We start from the raw sequence: 17,599 nt of genomic DNA, 5'->3' as shown, positions 1-17,599 counted from the left end.
GGGCCATTAGCATCTTAATCCAGCAAGCAGGCTACGCCAGGCAAGCTCCCCTATGGGAAGCGCTGAGCTGGCTACACGCTGGCTCTGCACTTTTCGCTGTTGCCAACCGTCCCTCGGCCCCTCCTCAGTCTACCGCTGGATGCATTTATCTTCACCTATTGCTCAAGATTAAAAGCCATTATTGTGGCTGTGCAGCGAGGGCAGCGAGGGCAGCGAATGCCGCGCTTCCTTATTCAGCGGAGGCTAAAAATATTCCCTCTGATGTTGTCGTGATGCAACAGGCTCGCGTCATCGGAACCTCTGAAAAGAGTCCACAGTGGATTTGAAATGCGCTGGCCAGCCTACACTGCAAGAAATAGTGTCAGGGGGAATTTTGAATTGCTAGTCTACAAAAAAAAAGAAAATTTAAATATGTGCTACACCAGAGAAGACCCAGATTTGATTATGTGCCTTCTGCTGTTTGTCACAAATTCACAGTTTTGTGCACAGAGTGGTGACTTTCGTTTGATTTGTCATAATTTCTTCCTCTCCGAATCCAAATGACACCGCTGAATGAGAGCACGTTAACTTTTCTGTTCATTACATTCAAACCAGCACATTCATCAGTGCCGGGCCTTTGCTCCCGAGCTAATTGCTTTTATGACAAATAGTGTGAATGAAAAATGTCCATGATAAGTTCTAATTTTGCCCTGTTATTAAGAGCGTATGATAGATGTGAATGATCCATTAATAATGGACTTGAGAATGAACTTTGAATGCATAATATCACTTGTAGTAGACTTTAAGATAGAGAGACTGCAGCTACCATTGCCATTGCAGATCATTACCTGGAGCGCACAGAGGTCAAAGGTCACAATCAAACAAAGAGTACTCATCCATAAAAGGGGCAGGGGTGGTGGAAGTATTTGCTGTTTTTTTACTTGATGATAAAAAAATTGATTATTTGTGTAAATAAGCAAAATCTTTTTTTTATTTATTCTTCCTGCTTTCATCAGTCTCCATACTTCTGGCCTTCAAACTGTTGGGAACCCGAGAACACAGACTATGGTGAGTCACACGCTATTCCCTGTTTCTCCATCGGTGAGATCTCCCTAATGCCCTCAGCTGTCTCATTTTCTCCACAACTGACATCTGTAGCTCTGTGGCTGACACTCACTGAGTATTGATCCATTCCCTGTAATGTATCTGGCCCCCGAGGAACCCCACCCCCGCACCCACCACCACCCCCTTCCCTCCTAACACCACCAGGAAGAATCCTGTGGGATACAATTAGCTTAACAAAATAAAGGGACAGTCACTGCTTCGACAGCATCTCTGGCTATCTGCATGGCATTTACTCGAGGTTTGGTATTTCAAAAGAGAACACATGGCCTGCCTGGCTGCTCTGGCAGGATGTGCATTAGTTCACACAGCTGCGGCCTTGGTTTAAAAAAAAAAAAAGCAAACAAAGAAATCCCACCATGCATTGCAAGTATTCTTTTTGTTGTTGTTTTATTATAGTTATGACAGTGCTTATTCCCCTCTCTATGTTTCACTCTTTGTCTTTGTCACCCTGCAGCCATTTACCTGTGCAAGCGCACGATGCAGAATAAAGCCAGGCTTGAGCTCGCTGACTACGAGGCTGTAAGTAAACTGTCGTTTTGGTTTAGCGATCGCCAGAAAGCTCCCAATTCAATTCCATCATAGTGCATGAACCATAGTATGATGATGCTGTCGATTTCCTGTTTTCCTTCACTTTGTTGAAAACCAAAAAAGTGCTGAAGCAGTCTCTTCTGGGCTTTTAAAATAACAAAATGTATTTACAAGAGGATAAGAAAAGGAAAACAAACAAACAACAAAAAAGAAGAACAACAACATCAAATTCTGAAAGGTAGATTTCTTTTCCAGGAACACCACTTTGAGGAATACAATGCAGTCATTTACCGGCCCCCAAATGTAAATAAAAATATCTTTAGGTATACCTGCATCAGCAGATCGATACAGTCTCAGGAGGGGCGTTGCTGCAGTGCTGATCTCGTTGTTACACAATAGCAATCCGCTACACTTTAATATTCTAAATGACTCTGCAACTATTGTCCAGTGGACTTCCTTTCACTCCTATTCAGGTCACTTTATGCCTTCAGGCCTCATTGCTTTCACTGATAACATGCCTGCTTCTGTAGTTTTTTTTCCGCTCTGATTTTCTAACAAGCTCACATACTGTATTAATGCTTGAATAGCTTTTTTGGAACCCAATGTTCACTTACAGGCACCAAAAAATGCAATTTCTACAGGTAAATACTGTTTATGATCATTGTTATAGTAATAAATAAACCTGAGAGATAAACAATCCACAAAAAGCACATTATCACCTCTCTTATTACCACAGGATACCTTGATTGGTTAGGACTGTAAACCCTTAACTCTAATGTTATGTTTTAGAACCAAGCAACTTAAATTTGTTTCATAAAATGTTAAAAATTATTGATGCAAGTTAATTCCCATGTATTTCAGGTCTTGAGAAAGCATCTACTGTGCCTAATTATAAAGCGCATCTAATTTTCCCACAGTTATCCCTGTGGGGAATGCGTTTAATCATTGCAGTTTACTGGAGATGAAATCAATGATGTATACTGAAACAATATACCTGTGTGAAACTCACACTACATGTGGTATCGGCATCTTGTCATAAAAGTGAAGGCATCAGAGTGAAAAATCCAAGGGCCTTGAAATCAAAGTCAAGCCCTTGAAGATAAACTCCTTAAGTCTTCCTCTTACACCGTGTCTGATTGGCTCCTCCAGGAGAACCTCGCCAGGCTGCAGAGGGCTTTCGCCAGGAAGTGGGAATTTATCTTCATGCAAGCTGAGGCTCAAGTCAAGTGAGTATATCAGTTAATTTTCTAACTTCAGCACTAATGTGACAGGATAGATGTTGATACAATCGGGTTTAGAGAATGCTGAGCTTTGGCTGCCTGCACAGTGTTTGTGTTCTTTGTAAGCCTGACACCTGGTGGCTGAAATGTGCAAGTGCAGCGATAGTCCTGCAGTTAATGGCATACAGTAGCTGTCCTTTCTTGTCTTTTAAAATAGAAAATCAAAGTCTTGGCATCATTTAGTTTTTGCTGCTCTGTGGCTGTAAACGTGAGGATATAAAAAAAAGGCTTCTTATGTCTGGAGAGTAACGACAACAAGCAAATGCCAGCTGGTAAATGTCAGTTATGTAAGAGCTAGGTCCCACCAGGCCTCTCTTGGTGAACTGAGCAGACAGGTTAAGACCTACACTCCTGAGTTTCTTTGCTCTTTTGTCTGGCCTGTCTGTGTTTTTAACGTATGCCGGCAGCAGAGAGCAAGTATGGACCTTCAGAGGGTTAATATTTCAGAGCCATGAGCGTTTTATTTTAAAGACCTGTATCCTCTGCTCTCAGGATTGACAGGAAGAAGGACAAGGCGGAGAGGAAGATCCTTGACAGCCAGGAGAGAGCATTTTGGGACGTTCATCGGCCAGTGGTGAGTAACAGCCAAAATAAGGAAAAGGAAAAGTGCAGAAAGGAAAAAGAGTGTCACATGGTTCAACTAAAAAATGGAAATGAACTCAACAAAAGAACAGAAAAGAAGGGATGTTTTGTAGGTAGACAGTTTTAGCATTTAAACACTGAAAAGAGCAGATTTAGCTCCACATGCTGTCCAGCAGATAGCCATGTTGTGTTGTTGGTAGCACAATCAGATTTGGTGCCAGTCAATTTGCATAAGAGTCTTTTGTGAGTGTGGCGTTGCTCAATAGAGCACCAGCACCGTATTGTGTGAGCAGCACAAGTGTAGACAATGCATGCTGGAGAAACAGTCTTATCTGACCCAGAAACATGCTTTGTCTGCTGCTGCCTCCCACAGCCAGGCTGTGTCAACACCACAGAGATGGACATCCGCAAGTGCCGGAGAGAGAAGAACCCACACAGGGTAAAAAAGGTGAGAGGAAGAGACAAGCTGCCACCAACCACGTTCATTTTTAAATGTAAGGTTTTTTATTAACTCTGCTGCTTAGTCATATATATATATATATATATATATATATATATATATATATATATATATATATATTAGGGGTGCAACGATACACAAAATTCACGGTTCGGTTCGATACTTTGGTGTCGCGGTTCGATATTTTTTCGATACAAAAAAATGTTCATGCCTTTTTAATTTGTCATTTATTAAAATTATAAATATATATTTTAACTCAAAAGTACAGTTTTTAAATTTAATGTTGCTGAAACAAAAGTAATTAAAAAAATAAATATATCTCAGGGCTCTCAAAATTTCAAAATCCCTGGTAGCCCTTCGGGCAGGGACTCTTCGGTTTTTGGTAGCCCAAAATAAATGTAAGTAGCCCGAATAAAAAAGAGAGCAATTTTTTGATTGCTGTTTTGTTTCCTTTACAATATTATACATTAAAGTATAATATTGTAAAGGAAACAAAACATTAATCAAAAAATTGTTGAAAAACAAATTACAACATTGTATAAAAATTACAATCATCAACTCAAATACTTGGTTCTAATTGAACAGAAATTTCTGTGAACTTGTAAGAACTGTGTAGGACATGGATCAGTCTGTGTCAGATCCTGAATTTAAAATTTCCACTGAAGTCACGGGTAAGAGGCAAGTGGAACCAAGATCGAGGCCATTTGCTTTTTGAAGTTTGCAAAGACTGCTAAATTTTGCCAGTGTTAGTTCACTCTTTGCAACATAGTGCACATAAGTGGTCCGCATGTGCACATTCGCTGTCAAAATAAAAGACGCACCAGAGCTTCTTCGACATCTTTAAAATAAATCTAAAAATATTTCCTTTTCGGTTTTGTTTCAAAGCTTACTAAGTGGTCTTTGTGTGCAGCTGTGAAAATGTCCTCTTCGACACTTTAGATCCCTTATTCCCCGACACAATACTGAGTCCTGCTCCCAAAACAATCACCAGACATACATCAAAATGGGGTTAACAACATGGCAGCGGTAACAAATTGAAACCGTGTCCCACGTGTGTCTCCACTCGCCCGCTCTAGTCAGTCTATGGAGTACCAGATGATGGCCAGAGCCAACCGAGTCCTGTCCACATCGGCTCCCAGCCGACCAGGAAGACCACCAAAGACGATGTTCAGAAGGAGGTGAGCCAGGGCGTTGTTACCGTCAGCCTGCCTCACTCATCCATCATAACATAGCCGCGGTTGGGGACGTAGACCGATGAGCCGTTCCCTTATTTAACCTCCTCATTACTCCTCCTCCCTCTCCCACAGATTACCTTCTTGAACATCCAGCTGGAGAGACACTGTATGAAAGTTTCCAAAGTGGCCGACAGTCTCATGACCTACACCGAGCAGTTCATGGAATATGACCCCTTTGTATCAGCTGTAGAGCCTTCGAACCCATGGATCAGTGACGACACTACCTTCTGGGACTTGGAGGCAAGGTGAGGCTTGAAACGGGGAAAGCATGTTGGGATGTGACCTGAGAGTGTGCCAGGAACTAATGATGCTTTAAACCCACACTAAGGTCAGGTGGAGTGTAGAGGTCTCAGTGCTAATGAACTGTTGCTATCCTGAATTAGCTGGGATCTGTCTGTTTGGATCTCATCTCACATGAACACTAACACTGGCATTCCCAAAGGTTCACTCTGTCCTGACTTGCTGGTCGTGACTCTCTGTAGGCCAAGTGACCAGACCTTCTATTCTATTCTATCCCATCTTATTCTGTTTTTTTCGGATGTGTTTCAATGTGAGCAGTCGCGAACCCACCCAGCAGCGTGTGAAGAAATGGGGCTTCTCCCTGGAGGAGGCGCTAAAGGACCCAGCAGGTCGAGACCAGTTCCTAAAGTTCCTGGAATCAGAATTCAGCTCAGAAAACCTGCGGTAAGGATCTCTATTATTTGACTTCTGTAAAGGTTTATGTTTTTTTGCAGTCTGGTATGTTGCAGTAGCATGATGCTGCTGCTATAAAATGCAGAGCTATGCTTTTTAGTGGCTAAAGAAAACAAGGCATGTGTGCTAAGAGTGAAAGAAGTCATAAAAAATGTAAAATTGACACTGTAAACACATTTTCTGGAAGTTGTTATTGACTGTGTATGACACTGTTGTAGGTTCTGGTTAGCAGTGCAGGATTTTAAGCGACGGCCACTCCATGAAGTTCCCTCCAGGGCGCAGGAGATCTGGCAGGAGTTTCTGGCTGAAGGAGCTCCAAGCTCCATCAACTTGGACTCTCACAGCTACGAGCGCACCAGCCAGAACCTCAAAGACCCCGGACGATACAGCTACGAGGACGCTCAGGTGGGGGGGGGACAGATGGACTCGCGTGGCTTTACGTGCTCACTTTTGATTTATCTTGGCGCTCTTCTTCGCCCAGATCTATTTTGAGTTCACCTCAAATTGACTTTACACTGCATCCCCAGTGACAACGCACAAACTCGTTTGCTTTCCCTCTAATCGGCTAAACTCTCCATACTCATGTTACTCAACGGAATGAATGAGGGCAAGGATGAATAAAAAGAAAGAGGAGAAGGGAGGAATGACAGAGTGTGTTTGTGTGGGGAGCTAATGAGCCGACTAATTCCATGAATAGGTGGTTGAGTCGGTTCACCGTAGATTCCTCTGCATTCAAAGTGCGTCGGTGATGTGTGACGTGCAACGCCTCTCACTGGCAGGACATTACTCAGCTCTGTCTTGCAGGACTTTGTTGCTCATGTCAGTACTCTCGGTTTGCATCACCTCTTGCATGCATTGCATTACCATAATCAGGCCTCTCTTTATTTTATTTTATTTTCTTTACCACACTTTCTCCTTTATCACTCACAGACCAACGCGCGCTTATGTGGCTTTCTTTATCTTGCAGGAGCACATATTCAAGCTAATGAAAAGTGACAGCTATGCACGCTTTTTGCGATCCAACATCTACCAAGACCTCCTGTTGGCCAGAAAGAAGGTGAGCTGCACTCGCTGACCATGATTTCGCCTCCGCATTTAACATGATGCAATCACTCTTTTTGCGTTCCTCATATTGGTTTGATTTTATTCTATCATTTAATAAACATGCCAGGTTTATAATCACTATATCAATCAAAAAGTAGATATTTTATCTATACTATATGCTGCAAGGTAAATGGAATGTAAATTACTACGTTTACATTTCAGGTTTTCTGCTTCATTATATATTAATAAAAACACACAATCATCTTTAAATAATGATGCAATGTCATATTATGCAACATTAGTGCTAACTACAAATCATTGGTCCTTATTGGTATTATATCTGTATATTGATACACTACACTGTCAAGGTTTGAAATATAATAAAAATATGTCATCTGGCCTTTACCAGGTTTTAGAATTAGACGATACAACTTCAGATAATTAACAACACATGAAATATTACACTGTGCCATTATTTTTTTAACAAAATTAAGCCAAAATGTTGAAGCAGTGAGTGAAAAACTAAGCGAACGCTTTCTGCTTCCATCGGAATTTAGAGGGTAAGTAGCAGCCAGGTTCTGCTAATCAAATATACTCGACTAACTCACCAATCTGCAAGTGCTTTGTCAGTTTCCAGGTCTGGGATGTTAAAGAATGTATTAACGCAATGCCAAGGAAGAAAGGCATCAACAGCGACCTTAGAGAAACAATTCTTGCTGCTCATCAATCTGGGAAGGGCTGTAAGGTCATTTCCAAACAATTTGGATTTCATCATAATACAGCGAGGAAGATTATTCACACGGTGAAAGCATTCGTGACAGCTGGGAATCTTCCCAGGAGTAGATTCACCTTTGCAATGCTCTGAGAAATCTCAAAAAACAAAGAAACAAAAAACATGCTCACATCTAAATGTTCAGGTTCATGGCATACAATCAGAATGAGACTGAACAAGTACGGCTTGTTTCAAAGATTTGCCAGGAGAAAGCCTATTCTCTTTAAAAAGATCATGGCAGCGTGGCATAAGTTTGCAAAGTTGCATCAGAACAAATTGCAAAACGTCCAGAACAATTTCCTTTTTACAGAAAAGGCCGAAGTGGAGATTTATGCCCCTAATGCTCAGCACCGTGCTTAGCCAAGCCAAACACACCACATCAGCACAAACAGCTCATACCAACTGTCAGGCACGGTGGTGGAGGGATGATGTAATCTTGTTCTGCAGCAACAAGACTTCGAGTCGACCATAAACTCCTTCGTATATCAGAGTATTCTGGAGACAAATGTTCATTTTTGTAAATGAAATAATGACACAGTGCAATATTTCACGTGTAACTGTTCGTCTGGTGTATATTTAATCATTTTACAACCTGTCAAGGACCAGCTGATAATTTTTATTATGCGCTCATATGTAAAACTTTAGAATTGAGGGTGTACTTTCCTTTTTTTCACATGACTTTAGGTAACGAAGTCTTTTACACATTGTGGTATTGTTGGATGTAATGATCTTCTTCCACCACTAGTCAGTAGTGTTGGGTGATATTGCACTTTTAAACATGATGTTTTGTTACTGTAGTTTCTATTAAAGATGTTACTTGATAGGGTTCTTTTATGCTTCCACACAAAACCTCTGAAAAACTTATAATCAGGCAGAATTTACATTATGATGTACTTCTTGTCCTTTTCACCCATAAAATGACAAAAAAAATTGAATACTTCCTCAATGTAAATGCTGTCCTTTCTGCTATCTTGCTAGCACATGCACACGCATACTAGTCCAGTATGCAGCTCCCTTCCAAAAGCACTAGGAGAAAAACAAAAGGAAATATGCATTTTCTTTTTTTTTATTGTTTTGCAGTAACAAAAAAATTGCAAACGATTCAGACTGTTTAAAAAAAAAAAAGAAGAAGAAGAATATATGCATGGGAAACAAACATATTCAAACAAGCAACTCAAGGTTTGGGACTTACTGAAGTATTTGGATCACATTGAAATAAAGTGGGTCATTTATTGTCACATAGCAGCATTTCACAGCTCTTAATAAGGTCTTCAAAGCACCGTAAGGCTACAAGCAGAGCCCCAAAAAGGCACAACCACTGTGCCCAAAATGCAGGTGCAAGGAAACTGCTAAATTATTTAAAATGTCAACGGAACAGTCTTGAAAGAAACATGAGATCATATGCCAAACACAGACAAACCGCTGTGTAAAAGCGGAACAACAGCCAGCCTGAAAAATAAACTTACAGAGCACAAGTATTACCGTGTTATATAAAAATTCTATGCTACTTTTGTCTGTCTCCTTCAGTGTAACCTTTAAATCTCATGTAGCTAAAATAGACACTCATTTAGCTGTTTAACTGTAATGCAGAGCTTTTCAGCAAATCACAGCTTCTCTGTTCATGCTAGCCTTTCTGCCCTTTCCCCCTTTGGACACTGCTCCTTGTGCTGGCCTGTCACTGATCCCACTCCATTCCCTAAAAATAATAAATGCAACCCCTTGCACTCTCCTTTGGCCCTCATTTTTTATTTTTTATTTTATTTTGCAATGCTTGGCCCCCCTTTTTCCCTCACTAACAACATCACTCCCAACTCCCTCGTCAACACCCATACCTGACCCAAACACTCACCCTGCTTCCCCCCCTCCAAAACAGCAGCCAGCAGACACTGAACAGGGCCGCCGCACCTCCTTGGAGAAGTTCACCCGCAGTGTGGTAAGTCATGTGGAGCTGGGGGCTGTTCATATCACAAACCACACTGGCTGGCTCACTATCAGTGGCTTGTTTGCAGTTATAACCATGTTACACTCTGTTGTGAATTTTTTTTAAACCTTTAATAGGACGTGTGTGTGTGTGTGTGTGTGTGTGTGTGTGTGTGTGTGTGTGTGTGTGTGTGTGTGTGTGTGTTTATGTCAATAAGTTAACACCCTAGTCACTTTGAATGGTCACAACCTAACACTTTTTGATCAAACCACATTGCTGGTAGAGATTCTTTGTGTTACTTTTGCTGTCGGAACCTCAGACTGGTAACGAGTTTTCGTTTTAATCTACTTTCCAGGGCAAGTCATTGACGGGAAAACGCCTGACAGGCCTGATGCAGTCATCCTGACACAGCCTGTGCTGCAGGGGCACAGCCAGACCCTGTCGGGTGGGTGGCTGCCGCACAGGGGCCGGGGCACGGGCACAGACAGTGGAGCTGGGCTGGACAGGGCTGCTGTGGAGGCTCTCAGACACTGCTCCGAGGACTGCTGCCATATTGGTATTGCAGCACTGGGCTTGCTGGGGTGAACACCCCAAATTGAAACACTGATGATGAGACAATGTCGACAAGGGGAACCTCAGCCAACACACAGCACGGCATGCAGCGTACAGTACAAGCAAATGCAGTGCAGGGCTCTTCATCACTTAGGCGGCAAACTGGTTGTGAGTCTCGATGAAGCTGATCAGTTTATTGTTTTCAGGTTGTTTTATATTAAGCGTTATTAGAAACGAAAAGAACATCTGCTAAATATTCTTTGATAGGACTGCGGGTAACTCGCCACAACGTTTGCAGTGATGACTATCGTCTTATGATTTCGGGATCCAAAAATAGCTGCAGCCAATCCTAACTCGGACATAAATACAAAGTCTAAGAGGCACATCAGCACAGACACAAATCTGTTTTACATTTGCCTCTGTACTCACACAGCAGCCAGCAATAAATAAAGCCTGTCCAGTTTTTTTTGATTGTTTTGTTTTTAGAAATATCCAACCTCTTTTTATATCTTTCTATTATATTTGTGTCCTAAGCGAAGCACGTGTCAGTTAAACAGCGAGCACAGCTTTAGCACTGTGAAAAGACGCAGTACAAAGCCTGTATTCTCCACGCTGAGAGGCATCTACAAAATGGATCTTTAGAGGTATAACTTTTCATGCTTCATTACATTCCAAAATTTGACATAAGGGCTTAATGTAGCATTCACACTGCACCGTGGCGTGCTTCATCCAAACGTCTGTGTTGAGAATTAATGTTTCATTTCTACAACACTGCTCTGTAATGAGACGCGTGGCGATGATGAATTGCTTCTGGCTGGCAAATTATTCATTTGCTTTGAGAGGTTCAAAAACGTGGCTGTGCAAACAGTTGCAGCGCCGTTTAGTCACAGCCATACGTACACAGTCACAGGCCAAATAGCATCTCCGTTTTGTTTTTTTTTTAGGCTTCTGCTGTAGTATCAAAGTATCCAGTGCCATGGGTCCATCTAGTGGTGGCTGAACCACAGGACCAGAAACCAGAGTGTTAAAAGACTGAACTGTGCTGTCTTCATATCATGATATCAGAACAAGTTGATCTCCCGTCTTGGAGACGTTACAAGGCCTGCTACTCAATATAGGATCATTTATGGTTTATTGCTTTTTTTTTTTACTGCATGAATATTTTTTAATCACAAAATGTTACCTGATCATTTGAAAAACAAACATTTTTTTTGTTGTCTCCACGAATTATCTGTCGTGTTTTAATGACTATGGGGGGGAAAAAGAAATATTTGCATGCTGGACTATTATGGAGTGCTAGGGAAGGATGGTTGGATTCTCCAAAGAGGGCACACAGACAGGGACCAGCCCTGCACCGGAGCAACGCTCCTCAGCGAATCAACATCTAAGCCCCGAACTGCAACTGGGAACAATATTTGACCCTCGATAGACGACGCACACCGAAGATAAAAGGCCTCTCTGCTCCACTGTGGCTTCAGACTCCTTCTACATACAGAAAGTGCTTGGACTGAGGAGATTATGGTCTCACAGCTCCCCCATGAGGCCAGTGACTGCTATAGAGATAAACTACGCTGCTGAATGAGTCAATCATCTATTCTTTTGTATTAGAGTCGTTGCAATGCACTGTACAGGTCATATTAGTAATTATTGTTAACATAAACCAGTAACCTCGTTGAGTATAAGGTAGAGAGATATGCTTAACTCGAGTCGATGTACCAAATGTTATCCTCAGCACAAGACACAATGACACTATGTATCGAGTGCATTGTAAATGTAAATTGGCTAAATTTCATTAACCAAAAGCACACTTTATTATGATATGGGCACATTACTATGCATGTAACATATTCAGGGCATTTTGTGCTTTTAGTTTCGCAATCAGCAAGATAACTACTGGCACTCTGAAACACTCAAGCACCTGCTGTCTATTCATGGGTACCAAATAATAAATACTATGGACCTGTCTGCTTTGTGCTGCTGTCTGGGTGTTTTTACTGCCTTGAGCCATAAAGCATAAAAGATTCTGGCAGAGATTTAGAGAAGCAGTTTTCATGCCGTAGATATGTGGAGTCAAAACAGAGCCATACGTTTTTTGTAGTTTTGCCTTTATATACACCAGCGTGGATTTTTAAGTCAAACAGTCAAGATGAGGTTGAAGTGCAGATTTTAAAAGGTGTAACAAAAGTGTTACATTAACTGTTTAGGGATTGGTTTTATACGCACTCCCCATTGCACTGTAGGGGTGTAAGGAAACAAAATCAGGAAGAAAAAAACAAACCATTAGGTCCAAAATGGAAATATGGACCTAATATTATAACATCGATTCATCATCTTGACATCACTGAATTGAATTACTAGCTAAAGGAATCTCAAACAGGCTTTTAAAGAGACACTGCATTGGCATTTTTTAAGCATAACAGTTAGTTTAAGTGGTGTTGTGTAATAATAAAAATAATAATAATAAACTTTATTTATCCCCTCTGGTCCTAAAATTAGTTCATGGGGCCATTAACAGCTGTTGACTGGAAGATCTCAGACGTGTAGGTTCTAGAAGGTCACACAGGGCTACAATTTTATAATGAATTTTAAGATATACCGGTAGCCAACGTAAAGAGATTAAAACTGGAGTACTGTTTCTTTCGTGTAGCAGCAGCATTCTGTACCAACTGGAGACGGTCAAGATCCTTCTTATTCAAACACATAAAAAAGGCTGCTACTATAATCAAGACAAGACGAAAAGAGGAATGAATAATTATCTCTAAATCCGCTTTTGACACCAGAGTTCAAAGCCTAGAAACATTTTTTCCCACATTCATGTGGGGAAAAAAAACAGTTTCTGATTAATCCACAAATGATGCCAAGGTTTCTGAGGTTTGGTTCGACAGAAGAGGGCAATACACCAAGGTATTGCTTGATTTCAGTTCTCTCGGGGAATAAATAGGGTTTCTTTTTTCTTTTTTATCAGAGTTCACCTACAAGTAGTTTTCAGACAGACTCTGGTTAATACTACTAAAACAGTTTATTACACATCAGAAAATTGCCTGATTATTTGGCCTAGGGGCAAAATAAGAGAATAGGTCCCAAGACTGAGCCCTGTGGTACCCCACACAGCAGGCTCTTGGAGACTGGTTTGCAAAAACATTGAATGTTTTGCCAGAAAGTTAGAGGCCCACCTGATAAACCGACTACATCCCAGAGCCTGTTAATCGAAATACTGTGATCATGTTCGTTATGCTAGAAAAACTGGCAAAACAGAGCACTAAATACTGCATCTGGATAGATAACATTCAGTGCAGAAAGTATATGGAGGATCAGCAACAACTGAAAATTATTCATGACTAAAAATGAACGACTGATAGCGATCCATTGTGGGTTTTTCTATGCGAGTATGCTGCTACTGGATTGGCAGTGTTTGGGATCATTGTCATGCTGAAAAATGAAGCTGCTGATAATCAGATGGCATTGCATCGTGCCATCTGAACTGTGCTTTCTGTACACACAGAGGAGAAACCTAGCTTGGTTTCAGCACAGTTCAGATGGCATTAGCATGCACGACACAAGAAATTAGTATGTTTTGGAGCAACGTGCTGCAATCCCAAAATTTTACAGAGTTCTGGCTTTAAAAAAAAAAAAAATATTATTGACGTTTCTCGTATTGTGATCTTATTCCTACCTGCTGCCTAAAACGCTGTTTTACTGCCTGGTGCATTTATTGGAATCGTTTATCTCCTCTGTGTACCACAGTTAACATTCAAATGATGTTTTTGCCACCAGCAAACATTCCTGTCAGGAGACTCTGTTACTCATCCCATTTCTTCAGACTCACTTGTTATTTATCAAGCAGCACCTACTGATCAATAAGATCTCTGTGAGCGAGATCTACTTTTGTTATCTTTGTCTTATACAGAGTCCAGCACTGCCTCTGCTCTCACACACTCAAGAGATGTTTTTCCTCTCTCTCTGTCTGCTCACAGATTCTGAGTCACTCCAGCTTATCGATCCAGTCTAGGAATCCTGTGCTTATCAGAATGACCCATCTCCCTTTTGCAGAAAAACGGCATCAAGCAAAAATATTCCTTTTTTTGTTTATTTTTTTCAGAACAATAAAAATAGTTTAACAAAGACTTCATTCTCTCTTTTTTGACTATTTACAGCAGAAGATGAAAAAAAACCCCAACCAAACAAATTAAAAATAAACAAACAAAACCCCTAAAACGGTCATGTCCATTTCATCTCCTCTTGGCTCTGTTCCCACCCCGATCCTCCCTCTCCACCCTCCTTTGCAGGCTTGACAAGAGAGTACCAGGGCCTATTGCTGTGTCTTTGACGAGGTATACAGGCTATTCAATGATTGGTGACACGTTAAATTACGGAGACATCGCTAACTTTTGCACTCGGGAGCTTCGCCTTTTGTTCAGAACTGCACCGCACTTGGCCCGTTCATGTATACGGTAGGTAACACTTAGCAGATTATGACTGATGACACATGCTTCAACTTACTGGCATGACTGACTTAGGAAGATAAATGACACGATGACCCACTTTTTTTCAGTTTTTCTTTTTTTAACTGTGGAAACAACACGTAACTGAGGAAAACAAGACAACCGACATGTCTCAGATGCATTCCTTGTCCAGTGGAGATAAACTGCTGTGTGTGGAGGGTCCCTGAGGGAAGTGAAGAAAGATGGTTTGAAGCACTTACGCAAGTCATAACAGACACATCTAAGATTAATGGTTAGCTTCAAAAACGGAGCAGCTGTTATTACATTGCAGCGATACTGAATAATCACATGGAAGAAAACAGACCTCTCAGACAGCATGTGCAACCAGCGGACCTAAAAAAGCTTTTGGATACAGTACTTCAAGCTCCTTCTAAATGTCATAAAGCAATTAGGCCCTCTAAAGCACTCAATGGAAATGTCACAAGTAACTTGGATTTACACTCGTCACTTCTTAGTAAATAGCTGTATCCCAGCGGAGTAATGTCACTCTAGTAACGATAATTCCAAATGCAAATCCGAGATGAATCTCACTGTGTTACGATCTCTGTAGGACTGTAGAGTTTTTGCATGCCATGCGTGACAGCAGGTAGAACGAGCATAGAAGAGACAGAGCTGAAGCTTATTATTGCAATGTTTTCCTATAGCATGAGACTGCAGTATTCCCAGGCCCTACTGGCAGTCGGGATCCACGTGTGTTACTCTGCCAACTGAGAACAATCACATAAAATCAGGGCTGAGTGGCTGAACAATCAACAGCAGATGAAGTGAAAAGATGCCTGAGTAGTTGTGGCTATTATGCACCTGATCAGGACAGAGGTATCAATACAGTCTGAGCAAACGCAAGAAGTCATACCATCAAACTTTAAAACGTAGAAATATTATACAACAGAGAAAATATGCAACAAAAAAAAGTGAGCTAAATCATCCATTTGAGATCAGAGAGGCAGAGGAAGAAGGGAGCAAAAACAGGTTGAGGGCCAGAAGCAGAAAACCTGTGTCCATACCGGGGTATTGTTACAGTAGTCCAGAGGTCTGCATGTAATAGTGGTGAGTTTGAGCACCATCTCTATGGCTGCAGGTCAGAGGGTCACTGGTCCAATCAGGTTGGAGGGTCATGGCTGTCAGAGCTGATTTCCAGTGCAGAGCGGCAGGCTGGCACAGTGATGAGGATAATGACGTCTTAGTGTCACATCGGATCACACAGCAGACACACAGTCGCAGAGCAGGAGTGGGCAGGCTGGGCCGCAGGGGCCCCAAATGCACCCGTTGGGCACAAACAGTCCAAAGGCCTGGCCTTTAGTGTTCCCATAGTTCTGAGAGGAGCTCCAGCACAGTGCAGAAAGGATAAAATGAAGCCGGATACTCACATTTCAAATGTTCACAAGGGGTCGATATATACTGTCAAGGGAGCAGTTGCTTCAATTAAGCCACATGGCTGGGAGAAGTGATGGATGCCTATTCATCCGTTTCAGTCAGTTATTTCAGGCCCAAATCAGGAGGGACATGAAGGCTCATTAGTTTTTGAGGGTTAAAATCCTCTTCTTCACTGGTCACCCCCCAGCCCTGGGCCACATGCCAATGTGCTGAGTGCTCCTATGTAACACAGACAATAACAGTAAGCCTCACGCATAATATGTCTGAGCAAGAGTTAAGATCTGCAGCCATGCTAGCAGCTTTTCAAGTTTAAACTAGCTTAGCACAAATACAACAGGAGCAGGGCTGTCAAAACATCAGATTTCTACAAAAAAAATTGTCACGGCCATAATAATTGATAGCGGATATCTATAATAAAAAAGAAACATCAAATCTTAGTTATGGAGGTACCCAAATCATAACAACATTTTTTTGCTATACGCTAATAAGGTGAAGTCCACAGAAAACCTTCAAAAATTACAACCCCAATTCTAAAAAGTTGAGACAAAATGTAAATAAAAACAGAATGCAATTATTTGCAAATCTCATAAACCTATATTTTATTTACAATAGAACACACAGAACATGGGACATCTTACTCTTTCAAGAAAATTCTTTGCTCATTTTGAAAAGCAAAAAAGTTGGGATGGAAGCAACAAAAGGCTGCAAAAATAATTGGTACTATAAAGAAACGGCGACCAATTAGATTCAATGGCAACAGGTCAGTAACATGATTGGGCATAAAAAGAGCATGTTAGAGAGGCAGAGTTCCTCAGAAGTAAAGGTGGGAGAAGTTCACCACTCTGCAAAAAATGATCTACAAGTGAAGATAAAGCATTTCATCATCTGTAATATTTAATATTATCAAAACATTCTGATAATCTGTAGATATCCTCCAAGATTTCAGTATTGGATGCCTGTAACCTTCAGGCACTCAGACAGGCATGACTGTCATGGAAATCACTGCACAAGCTCAGAAACACATATAGAAATCAACTGTTTAGTGTTCAGATGAACAGAAATTTGAATTTCATTTTGGAAAACATAGATGCCGCCTCCTCTCTTCTAAAGAGCGCGGCGTTCTAAACCCTGCTGCTCTGATGGTATGGGGCTGCATTAGTGCCTATGTAACACACCTGGAAAAACATCAGCAATGACATATAAAAGTTTTAGAGCAACATATACTCCCATTCAAACAACATGTTTTCAGGGAAGAGCTTTTTTCAGCAAGACAATGCTAAGCCATACAGAATCTATTACAACGGCATGGCGTGTTAGCCAAAGAGTCCAGGTGCTGCCTGCAGCTCTGACCTTTCTGAAAACACGGGTTTATGAGATTTGCAAATCATTTCAATCCATTTTTATTTACATATTTCAGAGTGTCCCAGTTTCTTAGCAATTGTGGTTTTACGATTTCCGATGTCTGTGAAGGTTCTCAGTCATCCAGGTCATCGTAGTCAAAGGAGCTTGCAAAGAAAAGCGTCTGGACTTCTTTAAGTTGCTTGAAGACGTT

The 17,599-nt window shown here is 41.3% G+C and overlaps 1 protein-coding gene and 1 long non-coding RNA gene across 5 annotated transcripts in view; one reads left to right on the top strand and one right to left on the bottom strand.

The window, feature by feature from the left end:
• Nucleotides 1-12,136, top strand: part of LOC102305635 (regulator of G-protein signaling 6) — a 47,049-nt gene extending 34,913 nt beyond the window's left edge. Inside the window, exons 6-17 of one of the 4 annotated variants that reach the window (XR_001336099.2) lie at nt 996-1,047; nt 1,559-1,623; nt 2,782-2,858; nt 3,405-3,486; nt 3,868-3,942; nt 5,031-5,132; nt 5,262-5,434; nt 5,748-5,873; nt 6,101-6,287; nt 6,850-6,939; nt 8,677-9,631; nt 9,975-12,136. Coding sequence is in view for 3 of the 4 variants with exons in the window: in XM_005916876.2 (XP_005916938.1) it covers nt 996-1,047; nt 1,559-1,623; nt 2,782-2,858; nt 3,405-3,486; nt 3,868-3,942; nt 5,031-5,132; nt 5,262-5,434; nt 5,748-5,873; nt 6,101-6,287; nt 6,850-6,939; nt 9,572-9,745 (1,203 nt within the window). In the remaining variant the exon portion in view is untranslated. Of the gene's footprint in view, nt 1-995; nt 1,048-1,558; nt 1,624-2,781; nt 2,859-3,404; nt 3,487-3,867; nt 3,943-5,030; nt 5,133-5,261; nt 5,435-5,747; nt 5,874-6,100; nt 6,288-6,849; nt 6,940-8,676 lie in introns of all 4 variants that reach the window. The other 3 variants (XM_005916877.2, XM_005916880.2, XM_005916876.2) reach the window with 3 other exon arrangements.
• Nucleotides 12,137-15,730: 3,594 nt separating this feature from the next.
• The window catches only part of LOC121814098, a 4,651-nt gene continuing 2,782 nt past the window's right edge, over nt 15,731-17,599 (bottom strand). Inside the window, exon 2 of the long non-coding RNA XR_006054067.1 lies at nt 15,731-16,266. This is a non-coding gene — a long non-coding RNA (uncharacterized LOC121814098). The remainder of the gene's footprint in view (nt 16,267-17,599) is intronic.

The sequence above is a fragment of the Haplochromis burtoni genome, unplaced genomic scaffold, assembly GCF_018398535.1.
Source record: "Haplochromis burtoni strain Fernald_Lab_line unplaced genomic scaffold, NCSU_Asbu1 Contig_16, whole genome shotgun sequence".
NCBI lineage: Eukaryota > Metazoa > Chordata > Actinopteri > Cichliformes > Cichlidae > Haplochromis > Haplochromis burtoni.
Note: the sequence above shows the minus strand (reverse complement) of the source record. Positions and strands in the feature narration are given on the sequence as shown.